Source organism: Pipistrellus kuhlii, unplaced genomic scaffold (genome assembly GCF_014108245.1).
Source record: "Pipistrellus kuhlii isolate mPipKuh1 unplaced genomic scaffold, mPipKuh1.p scaffold_m20_p_17, whole genome shotgun sequence".
NCBI lineage: Eukaryota > Metazoa > Chordata > Mammalia > Chiroptera > Vespertilionidae > Pipistrellus > Pipistrellus kuhlii.
The window spans coordinates 30530506-30542712 of NW_023425482.1; the positions used below are offsets into that span (position 1 = coordinate 30530506).

General features: G+C 55.2%; 1 protein-coding gene across 3 annotated transcripts in view; it reads right to left on the reverse strand.

Moving 5' to 3' along the window:
- The window catches only part of PHKB (phosphorylase kinase regulatory subunit beta), a 46181-nt gene that overhangs the window by 24501 nt on the left and 9473 nt on the right, over window positions 1–12207 (reverse strand). For all 3 annotated transcript variants that reach the window (XM_036440655.2, XM_036440656.2, XM_036440652.2), the window contains 6 exons: window positions 11847–11985; window positions 10412–10511; window positions 6932–7039; window positions 4645–4725; window positions 3067–3182; window positions 993–1056 (listed from right to left, as the gene is read on the reverse strand). In XM_036440655.2, the coding sequence (XP_036296548.1) occupies window positions 993–1056; window positions 3067–3182; window positions 4645–4725; window positions 6932–7039; window positions 10412–10511; window positions 11847–11985 (608 nt within the window). The remainder of the gene's footprint in view (window positions 1–992; window positions 1057–3066; window positions 3183–4644; window positions 4726–6931; window positions 7040–10411; window positions 10512–11846; window positions 11986–12207) is intronic.

Consider the following 12207-nt stretch of genomic DNA (forward strand, 5'->3'; position numbering starts at 1 on the left):
GTAGATTGTGCCTTTAAAATTTCAACTCAAGGCAGACTTGCATGCTATGGCAATTAACTCCCTAATGGTCAGCCTGTCTTAAACACAGACCAGCTTACCCGCCCGCTGTGGCTAGTGGCTGGGCATAGTTCTGAGCAGCAAAAGGTTGCCGGTTCGATTCCCAGGCATCAGGGCACATGCCAGGGCTGTGGGCTCCCTCCCCAGAAGGGGGCATGCAGGAGGCAGTCAATCCATGATTCATTCTCACATCGATGTTTCCTCTCTCACCCTCTCCCTTGCTCTCTCAAAATCAATTGAAAAATCTTTAAAAAATAAATAAATAAAACCGGCCATGCTTTCGGCATGTGGTCCAGGTTTACGGGAGGGTAACAATCACCCACAGGCAGTGATTCGCATTCAGAAGCGGCTTTTTAAAAACATCATTGAGGAGGGTGTGCCTGTGGAAGTAATTATCACCTGCTCAGAGGCTCAGACACATTGTTCAAAGGGAGGGAGGCTGTGCCTTCTCTGAACGCTCTGCATCACATGAGCAGTCTCCCTCCAGTGTGGCTCAATGGATGGAGCGTCGGCTTGGGGACTGAAGGGTCCCGGGTTCGATTCCGGTCAAGGGCATGTACCTTGGTTGTGGGCATATCCCCAGTAGGGGGTGTGCAAGAGGCAGCTGATTGACTCTCATCGATGTTTCTAACTCTCTATCTCTCTCCCTTCCTCTCTTTATAAAATCAATAAAATATATATTTTTTAAAACAAAATAAAAAAATTAAAAAAAAATAAAAGGTAATGAGAATCCTGCACTAAAAGGTTTTTAAAATTAAGCAATGTTCTTTAGTCAGGAAACTAAGATTTAGCTGCAGGCAGGGCAGCCTGCTGGGCCGTGCGACATAAATTTCAGACGCTCTGTGATACTGAGTGACGTGGCGAATGAGTGGCCGAATTAATTAAGCAGGTAATTAAAAACACAGTCGGCGCTGGCTGCTGCTGCGTGTGCTTACCTGGTTGCCGAAGAGGTTGAAGCCATTAATTGCTTCCAGAGCCGCTTTTGCTAGGCCCACCGAGCTGGAAGGGAAAGGAACACGCTGTCATCTGCCACGTCGGCTACAAAACGAGAGCCATCGGCTGATGAACATTCAGAGCCAGTTTCCTCATGAACACTTCTAACGACTTCCGGGAGGAGAGGGAGGCTGAGAGACTTCAGAATGGCGGGCCGCTGTTTCATCTTCCTCACTGGTCGCCAGTGACCTCTGGGGAAGGGGATGTTCCTAAGTTCCCCTCGACGTGGACAGGGGCCATGGGACCGGTGGGGTAGCCTGAACTCAGGCTGCACTGACGGTCACTGGCCCAGGAGGGAAGGTGAGCTCAGAGGAGACTGCTGGGAGGAGCGGTGCGGTCACCACCGGCTGGGCACCGTCACCACCAGCTGGGCACCGGTCACCACCAGGCTGGGCACCGGTCACCACCAGGCTGGGCACCGGTCACCACCAGGCTAGGCACCGGTCACCACCAGGCTGGGCACCGTCACCACCAGCTAGGCACCCGTCACCACCAGGCTGGGCACCGTCACCACCAGGCTGGGCACCGTCATCACCAGGCTGGGCACCGGTCACCACCAGGCTGGGCACCGTCACCACCAGGCTGGGCACTGGTCACCACCAGGCTGGGCACCGTCACCGCCAGGCTGGGCACCGTCACCACCAGGCTGGGCACCGGGCACCGCCAGACTGGACACTGTCACTGCCAGGCTGGGCACCGTCACCACCAGCTGGGCACCGTCAGTCCAGAACAACACCGAAGAGCTGTCCTGATGTCAGCCGAGCCCGGAAAAGCTCTCTCGCGTCGTACATGGTCCAGAGGGCATGGCTGCCGCACCGCCAAGTCCCCGCTCGGGGACGGACACACAGGCACGTCCGTGTCCCCAGCACGACTGACCGGCCGGCCCCTCGGCCGGCCCTACAGGCTTCTCTCTGCGATACCATGTGCTCCTCCGCCGCAGACAGTGGTGCTCAGAAACGGGGAGACGCGAATTCCATTAAAAATAGGACACTGTCATCTTATAAATAGCAACCTTAAAGCATTTAGACTTCACATCCAGCCTATTTCACTTACTACAACTTTCTTCTGAGAGCAACTGCGCGCGCCATGAATACTGAGCAAAATTAATGATCTGTCCTCGCTCAGCCGTCTCCCAGGCAGAGAACAAAGCGGCCGGAGCAGCAGCCTGGCGGGGAGCCGGCAGCAGAGCCAGTCCTCCCTCCCCACCTCCTCTCCCTCCCTTTCCCCCTCTTCCCTCCCCGCTCCCCGGAGAGGCCATGCCCAGGGCAGAGGCCCTGCAGGTGCCTGAGCGCCTGTTCTGAGGTCCGTGTGGCTGGGAGCCACGTTCTCCGTGGCGTGTTCACGTGACGTCTCTGCAGTAGGTGCTCCGCGTCATAGGGAGGTGACCGGACGGGAAGGGGAGCAGCCACCTGCCCTGAGCCTCGCTAAAAGCTGGCCTCCTGGGCATACGTTTGGTGTCAGAGAGGCACAGGGGGCACTAAGGCCACTTCCGTCACCCCACGGAGCGGGGGGATTCATCCACCATTAACCGCCATCGGCAGCCACTGCGGCTGCCTCAGACTCACAGCCCCGCTCCGGGCTGCTCGCACCTCTTCCAGAAAACAGCGACCGACCGACCGACCGACCGACCGCTCCTCTGGATGCGAAAGGTCTGACCTGCCGGTTAGGGTGAAGCGTGGCCATGAGGGCAGAGGGGAGCACCACACAGCGCGTGCGCGCTGGGGTTCGGCGGTTCCTCGGACCTGACTCTCAAAGAGCAGCGCCGCCTGCACAGAGGAGGGCACCGGGCCGGCCAGCCCCGACCGGAGGCCCGGGAGCCGCTCCCCCCGCAGCTGCCGGGCGGGGAGCCGCTCTGTAGCTCTCATTTGAAGTGAATTTCATCGGCATCGCGTACGTGGGGAGAGCAGGTGGACATCAGCATAGCAGGCACAGCGCCAATCCGACACCCGGATTGCGATTCATATTCAGACTCACACATTGAAATGAATGAGAACCGCTCAGAAAGCAGCCGGTTACCTCGAATGCAGCTCCGTGCTGCCGTTGTTGTACTTGCTGCCTCTCTCCCAGACCCCGAAGTCAGGCACCCGGTAGACTCTCTCTACACAGAACACCAGGTTCTGGATGAAAGAGACCTGGGAGGACGGAAACGGAACATGAGCACAGGCGCCGGCAGGAACGGTGGCGCCCGTGGGGACGCGGCCCGCCCGGACACGCCGAGCTCGTGACGACCGAGCGCCGTGCGCAGGGCCTCGGCCTCCAGCGGGAGCTGACGCTGCTCCGCCCAGAGAGAGAGCTGACGCCGCCAGCCCCGCCACCCTCTTCAGGGAGGGTGTGAGGGCATTTCGGGAACGAAGACGGACAAAAAGCACCGTTTCACAGCGGGTAACGTTTGGGATCGCAAACGCCCACGTGAGATGTTAATATTCTAACACCTCAAGAATAAGAGCCTGCGCTCCCACTGCCTGTACCGTCTCAATAAGAGTCTGTGCTCCCGCCGAAACTGGTTTGGCTCAGTGGATAGAGCGTCGGCTTGGGGACTGAAGGGTCCTGGGTTCGATTCCGGCCAAGAGCATATACCTTGGTTGCAGGCACATCCCCAGTAGGGGGTGTGCAAGAGGCAGCTGATCGATGACGCTCTTCTCATAGATGTTTCTAACTATCTCTCTCCCTTCCTCTCTGTACAAAATCAATACAATATACAATATATTTTTTTTAAAAGAGCCTGTGCTCCCACTGTGTGTACCGTCTCAATAAGAGCCTGTGCTCCCACTGTGTGTGGCGTCTCAATAAGGGCCTGTGCCTGGCTGGGCCCAGCTGAAAGCGTGTCGCAGGTGTGTCTGTGTGCGTCCGGCATTACTGCCCGTGAAAGAAACGCTCCCCAACTCTGGGCAGTGTGGGCGGACATTCCGTTCCAATTCCCGAGAAGAATAAGAGTGTGGTATCTCTCTTTGAAAAACACCGGAAACCCTGCTGAGAGGCTGTGCAGATGAAAATAATACAATATGACAAAAGCATCTCTCTACTCTTAAAGGGACGGGTCACAAAAAGGAATGAAGAAAAAAAAAACAAAAACCACAAATAATAACAGAGAAAACCTGCAAATGCTACTTTACTTTCTTTGTTACTAAAATATCCTGAAAGCTTCAATTTCAGATCGCCTTAAATAGAGCCTTCATAGGAGAACAATTTTATAACTTGCTATATGATTATTCATTTTCAAAGTGCTGTGCACCGAGACTTTTCTATCTGATATCCCAAATCCAATCTCTGAGGATATGAAATGAAGAATAATCCATTTTTTATTAAACAAAAATCAAGTTTTAAGAAGTAAGATAAAAGAGGTCCTTGGAGATGAAATTCAGTGCTAAAGAATATGAGGAGCCTGACTGGTGTGGCTCAGTAGCTGAGCGTCGACCTATGAGCCAGGAGGTCAGGGTTCGATTCCCGGTCGGGGCACGGGCCCAGCTTGTGGGCTCCATCCGCCGTAGGGGGCGTGCAGGAGGCAGCCAATCGTGACTCCCTCATCACTGACGTTTCTCTCCCTCCCTCTCTGAGTCAATAAACACGTTTCTAAAGGAGCTGGAGGGCGCGTACCTCGTCGGTGTTGTAGATGATCTGCAGCCCCGAGGAAATCATCTCCACCAGGTAGAGCAGGTAGAGGGACACGGCGTTGATCTGGAACACACAGCACCGTGCGCGTTACGGGAGACAACAGAGACGCGTTACCGAGTTAAAGGTCAAAGCCACAGGGCCCGCCCTCCGCTCTCGTGCGGCTCTCAGCAGAGTCCTTCCTGCCGTGACCGGAAGGAGCTGTGGATCTGGCCCCTGAGGAAACCCCGGCGCCCTCAGGTCCGCTGCGGGGTCACACCGGGCGGGGCAGCGGCCGCAGGTGGGTCTCGGGGCAGGTGTATCTAGAGCAGTGTTTTTCAACCTTTTTTGGGCAAAGGCACACTTGTTTCATGAAAAAAATCACGAGGCACACCACCATTAGAAAATGTTAAAAAATTTAACTCTGTGCCTATATTGACTATATATAAAGTAATTCTCTTGAATAGGAATCAAATAAACACAAAGAAAGTATTTTATAATTACTTTATTATGAAATATTAAGTAAACAAAATAGTGAAAAATTATAAAATTCTTGTCTTGTCTGCACCTACGGCACACCAGGCAACATCTCGCGGCACACTAGTGTGCCGCGGAACAGCGGTTGAAAAACGCTGATCTAGAGCAGTGTTTTCAGACTTGTTCTCAAACCGAGGGCTAGAACACGCCTGCGCTGGAACAGTTCTGCCCCAGAGGCAGCTTTGCCATGTCGACCCTCTCGAACGCATGCGCGTCCGGTGCAAGGGGATGCCACCAGCCACCATCAACAGAGAACACAGACTCACGGCAGCATCGGCAGCACATGTCCAAGTCACTGGATGCTCCATCAGAGCCTTTAAAAGCTACGTGTGTACATTTATTGAACACCTACTGTGTGCCCAGCACCGGGCCTCAGCCCCGGGATACAAAAATACACGAGCTGGGAACGTCTGAAAACCCTACTTCAAGTAGGAAACTCCTGTCAAAGCAAGAGGTGCCTAGAACCAATTATGTGTCAGCCCTAGGGCCGTGGTGGGCAAACCGCGGCTCACGAGCCACATGCGGCTCTTTGGCCCCTGGAGTGTGGCTCTTCCACAGAATACCATGGCCTGGGCGAGTCTATGTTAAAGAAATGGAGCTATAAGAAGTTTAAGTTTAAAAAATGTGGCTCTCCAAAGAAATGTCCGTCGCTGTGCTGTTGATATTTGGCTCTGTGGACGGATGAGTTTGCAGACTGCTGGCCTGGGAGAAGGCTGAGCAACAACACGGGCATATAACTGCGTCCCATGGACTCGGGGTCACAGGTAAGTATAGGAGTTGGCGCTGCCCAGAAATGGGGACACCGCACCGTGCTTGGAGGAGTCACACGAGAGCGAGGCTTTTCTGATGGTTGGGAAGAGAGGAACTATAAGGAGAAGATCTTATTTTAGCACCAGATAATGGGCAATCTGCACCCTGCCCTGCAGCCGGAGGGCGGCAGGAGGGGAGGAAGGAAGCGCTAAGGATGCCGGGTATGGATCTGTGTCCTGGGGCAGGCATCGGGAGTCCAGCTGGGAGCCGCGGGAGCTGGGCAGGCAGAGCATAAAACCCTGCAGGGGTCCTCAGCCCGGCCCGGAGTTAATACGTTACGCAGACGAGCGCACAGGCTCCGGAGCCTCCGGAGGGTCACTGGGCGAATGCTCTCGCTCTGTGGGAAGCTGGCACATTAAAAACGAGCTGTTGTGGGACGGGAGCTTCTGATCGGCCGTGACGGCCTGCCGACAGTCTTACTCGCTGGTTCCTAAGCGTCGAAACTCTTTCAAGTTCGATGACAAGTACAAGCTTTTGTCACGAAAAAGCTGTAAGATGTGCCCGGCTGACGTGGCTCAGGGGTTGAGCGTCGACCTATGAACCAGCAGGTCACGGTTCCACTCCTGGTCGGGGCACTTGCCCAGGCTGCCTGCTCGACAACCCCCAGTGGGCGGTGGGAGGGCAGGAGGCGGCCGATCAATGAATCTCCCTCATCATGGATGTTCCTGCCTCTCCCCCTCTCCCCTCCTCTCTGAGATCGGTGAAAACGTCCTTTGGACGGTCCTGACATCACAGCCTTCCCAGCCGCCCTCTAGCCTGTGGGCCAAGGAGTCGGCTAGACTCGACATTCAGCCACCATGACTCACTCGGCCCCGGCGGCTCCCGGCCCCCCTCGTCATGGCTGCTGCCTTCACCCGTGAACACCCATGAGGTCACTGTGGACCTCGGCGAGGCCGGGAGCCCTCCGTGCGGGCGGGGTGGGCCGCCAGGGCAGGCGTGTGCTCACCTGCAGGTGCCCGTACTCCCCGTAGGACAGGACCTCGTCCCCGGTGCGCACGTCGAACACGGAGTGCAGGCAGGTGGCCGGGCGCGGGTCCTGCTTGAACTGCTGGACCTGGAACGACACGCGACGTGCACACAGCGCTGGCCGTGCACGTCCGGGCCGAGCTGCAGCTCCTCACAGACCCTGAGCCATCTCTCGCGACAGGTTCGGCTGAGGAAAGCTACCGCTTGTAGGCAGAGGGCGGGACAAGGCAGAGACGTGACTTTTTCTGAAGAAACACAACAGGCAGAAGCATGGCTGCTGCCTGGCCGGCGTTCCCGGCCGCGGACACCTGGTGGGACTTATAAACCCAGCAGCGAGGTAGCAGGGAGCTCGCCAATGTCCTACCACTGACTTCTGAGAGCCCTGCGTCTCAGTCAGAGTCCAGTAGCGGCTTCCCTTGTGGGCAGAGCTGCTGCTTACGTGACACTCGGTGACAGCGCGCTGGGGGCCGTGGGCCAATTCAGCGAGAGCCCAAACGGAAATGCTGCTTCCTTCTCCGAGGACATGAACGCAGCTCGGGCTCCTGTCCGCCTGGCTCCTTCCCTCCCACCCACTCCCCTCTCTCAGGCAACAGCTCCAGGGAACAGGCCACGCCTTCCCTTGCTCATTGACATCCACGCTAACGGTTCGGAACACCAAGGAAACACTAAATGCGCCCGCAGGCCCGCTCCAAGGAGAACAAAACCCTTCCCCTCGTCTCCTCCTATCCAAGTCAACTTGGCAAACACTGACGGGTGCCAACTGAATGCCAGCTGCGGGGCGGGTCCCCAGAAGCACCCTGGGACAGGCGCGGAGGATGCACGGATGGCACGTGACTCAGTGGAAAAGCAACTGAAGAGACGTGAGAGAGCCTGGCCGGTGAGGCTCAGAGGCTGAGCGTCGACCTAGAACCAGGACGTCACAGTTCGATTCCCGGTCAGGGCACAGGCCGGGCTGTGGGCTCCATCCCCAGTGGGGGGCGTGCAGGAGGCAGCGGGCCCATGATGCTCTCTCATCACGGATGTTTCTCTCTCTCTCTCCCTGTCTCTTCCTCTCTGAAATCAATATAAACACATTTTTTTTTAAAAAAAAAACAACATTATTCAGACCCTAACTGCTGGTGGCCTGGGACCACACAGACAGACACCGTGTGGTCACCCCTTCCACACACCATGGTTATCATCTCAAACATGGCTCTGGGAGCAAAGGTTAAACCCCGGTGACAGTAAAACAAAGCCCATCCTGCCTCCTGGATAAGGATCTGCCGAAGGAGCTGGTCTGATCTGTTTAATAAAGTGCCTGAGGCAGCTGCCGGGCGGGCGGCTGTCATTTGTCTCCGAGACGCACGGCCCCGGCGGGAGGTTTACGTTCAATCACCGCGTTGAGGGGGGGGGAGGGGGGGCAACGGCTAACAGACTCACGATGCTCAAACAGAACTTTCCGTGCCTGCGCTCTCAGTCCGAAAGCCGCTAAAGGACGAGTAATTTAACATTTCAGAGAAAAAGCAGGGCCCAAACTCTATAAGCGTCGGAATGGAATGGGGTGAATTGGATGTGAATTACTGACGAAAAGCACTCCTGAAAGCAGTCAAAATCAAGGAGAAATCAGCTCGTGCTTCGTGATGTCTGACATCTGGCAAGAAAAAGGAAGGGATGATTGACACGACATTTGCTGGACTGAGAAAATCTAGAGCCTGAGCTGGTCTCGCTCAGTGGTTAGTGTTGGCCCGCAGACCAAAGCATAGCAGATCTGATTCCCAGTCAAGGGCACGTACCTCGGGCGCAGGCTTGGTCCCTGGCCCAGGTCAGGGTGCGCGTGGGAGGCAACCAATCAATGTCTCTCAAATCGACGTCCTCTCTCTCTCTCTCTCTCTTCCTTCTCTTCCATCTTCTCTAAAAGTCAATGGAGCCAAAACCGGTGTAGCTCAGAGGATAGAATGTAGCCCTGTAGACTGAAGGGTCCCAGGTTCGATTCCGGTCAAGGGCATGTACCTTGGTTGCAGGCACATCCCCAGTAGAGGGTGTGCAGGAGGCAGCTGATCCATGTTTCTAACTCTCTATCCTTCTCCCTTCCTGTCTGTAAAATATCAATAAAACATATTTTTAAAGTAAATAAATAAATAAAAATCAATGGGGAAATATCCTCAGGTAAAAAAGATTTTTAAAAATCTAGATGAATGTTTTCTCTGTTTCTATTTTATTAATATTTGGCTTTTCTGAAAAGGTAAGTCGTTGTAACTACTAAGCTCTGACCGGTGTGAGACAAGAAGGCTCACAGCAGGAAAATGCCTGAAAGCTGTAAGCCCCGTGTGCGGGGTGTGCAGACACCCAGTCCCAACGCCATCGCACACGTACAGCGCACGGGTTTCAGTGACCGACCCCGTGCACCGAGGAAAACCCCCGAGGGGCTGCCCTCGCCGGACACCGCCCTGAGGAGCCGGGCGGGGAGGGTGAAGCGCCAGGAAGGGACGTTAAGAGCAGACAACAAGCCACAGGGAAAAGCCCTGCCGTGACAGCACCTCCCTCTGGTCCGCGATGCTGGCTGAGCCCCGTCTGCTCCCAAGGAGACCTGCCTCCGGGAGGGGGATGCTGAATGCACAGACGACAGGCCCTCAGAAATGGTAACCATCGGGTACGCTGTGCAACCCCCCATTTTTTACCACGTCGAGCATCAGTTAAAGCAATACAACACTCCCATGATAAGAACATACAAAATGTAGCACACGCAGGACTGCCTGTATAATCACGGTGAGCATCTCTGCAGTGAGCCATCCGCCTGGGGTGGCCTTAGGGACACATGACACACTCACAGACACTTATTATATTAGGGCCCGGGAGACCTGCGTCCAGGCAGGGAGGGAAACACCTCATTACACGTGTGTGGTGCTTGGCCATTTACACAGCCTTATTGTGTGTGTTATTCCTTTAATTTCCACAACGACCCTGCACAGTCTGCTGTTTCCTTTTTTAAATGTATTCTTATTGATTTCAGAGAGGAAGGGAGAAGGAGAGAGAGAGAGAGAGAAACATCAATGACGAGAGAATCATGGATCGGCTGCCTCCTACACATCCCCTAGAGCCCAAGACCTGGGCATGCGTCCTGACTAGGAATTGAACCGTGACCTCCTGGTTCCTAGGTCAATGCTCAACCACGGAGCCACCCTGGCCAGGCCCAAAGGGAATTTTCATGAGGGTTTCCGGGGAGAAGATGGACACTGTGATGCTCCTGAGAAACGCCTCAGCAAGCAGACACCAGATGCAAAATATTAATACAAACAGGCGGGAGCCTGAACAGCAACTCCCAACCACCCGTCGCGAGGGTCTCCTCGATGGCGGAACTTGGGGGCCGTGGCTGGGCAGGCAGGGGCTGTGCCTGGCCCTCCGAGAGTGCCCCTGTCCCCCACCGGGAGGGGCTGCTGTGGGTTCGCCCCGCCTGGGTGCGGAGGCCCCGGCCGCACCTCACCTTATCGGCCTGCCGCATGTAGCAGTACAGGATCCCTCGCATGCACTTCACGGCCGAGTGCTCCAGCTCGTGGGTCCGCCCCTTGTCGTCGTCGATGCGCCTGGCGGGAGAGATAGCTCGGGGAGGAGGGTGGAAACTGGGATGTGGGGAGGGATCAGAGCTTTCGATAATTGCCTATTTAGCTATCTGGCTAATCCCGCGTTCCGGCAGCATCCACTAAGTCCCTCACGGTGAAGCTCCGTTTTCCCGGCGGATGCAGAAATGCTGCCAGAAAAATATGTGAAAATCCCATGATGAAATTTATGCAGATTTCTCCTTCTCTTAAGGACGGAAGGCAATTGCTTTAAAAATAGCAGACAGTGTTTTCCACACGGACTTGGCTCAAATTTTAAGCGATGTTTCTATGTTGGAAAAATCTACCAGAAGATATTTTTAAAGCTCACTGTTTCAGGGTGGAGGCAGTTTTTAATATCACTCCCTTTAGGTTAGGCAATGGCCACTTGATTTCTGAACTCTCCATACAACTCTATTGATCTCTCTCTCTCTCTCTCTCTCTCTCTCTCTCTATATATATATATATATATATATATATATATATATATTAAAGGCCCAGTGCATGAAATTAGTGCATGGGGGGCAGAGAGGTCCCTCAGCCCAGCCTGCACCCTCTCCAATCCAGAACCCCTTGGGGGATGTCTGACTGCCGGTTTAGGCCCGATCCCATGGCAGTCGGACATCCCTTTTGCAATCCGGAACCACTGGCCCATAACCACTTGCCTGCCTACTGTCTTGATCACCACCTAACTGCTCCCCTGCAGCCCTGATCGCCCCAAACTGCCTCTGCCTCAGTCTGCCACCGTGGCTTTGTCTGGAAGTCGGACGATAGGAAGATGTCCAGGCTCCTGGTCTAATCAGCATATTACCCTTTTATTAGCATATATGTAAATATATACATATATATGTTTCATGCTAGTACCATACCGTTTGCCTATTATTTTGTTTTGATTTGTATTATAGTATTGACATCAGGGAGCCTGACCCCTCCCTCTCCGTACTTTCTCCAAGGTGCTCTAGCTACTTTGGATCCTCTGTATTCCGGATGCATCTTAGGACTCGTGCTCTCGTCTGAGGAGAAGCCGTTGGTTTCTAACAGGGCTGCACGCAGCTGTGTATTGCTGCAGGCACTAGGACTCTGGCACAGCAGCATGTGGCCCTGACTTCTCTCCCTCCCTCCCCCCATCTGTATCTTCTTCAAGTTCCTCCCCGTGGCAGCTCCTTCTGCCACCACCTATGCCGATGGCCGACCCAGAGGTGAGAATCTACGCTTGTGAAACGCTGAACCGTCTCGTGTACGCCGTAGGCAGACAGGAAGACACAGCTGACCCGGCGTCCTGAGGGAGCGCCCTCTCCCCAGAGGGCGGCGCACGCCGCTCACCTGTGCGCGAGGGCCACGGCCCAGGCGGCCGCGGCGCAGTACAGGCTATCCTGCACCCTGGCGTGCCGGTCCCCGCTGCAGGTCTTGGTGGGGAAGAGGCCGGTGGTGGGGCTCTGGTACAGCAGCACCGTGGCCTTGACTGCAAGGACAGGGACCACATGAGGACCAGCGACCCGAGGTCACGTCTGTATCTCGATGAGGTAGAGACGGTGACGCGAGGCTCAGGGCTGCCCGGGAGCCAGGCGTAAGCGAATGAGCAGCCAGCACGTGCACAAACCGGGCAGGTGCCCCAGGAAAGCCTCTGGAATGTTCCGGAAGGCTGAAGGGACACCAAAGACCCCGGTGACAGCGCTATAATTAT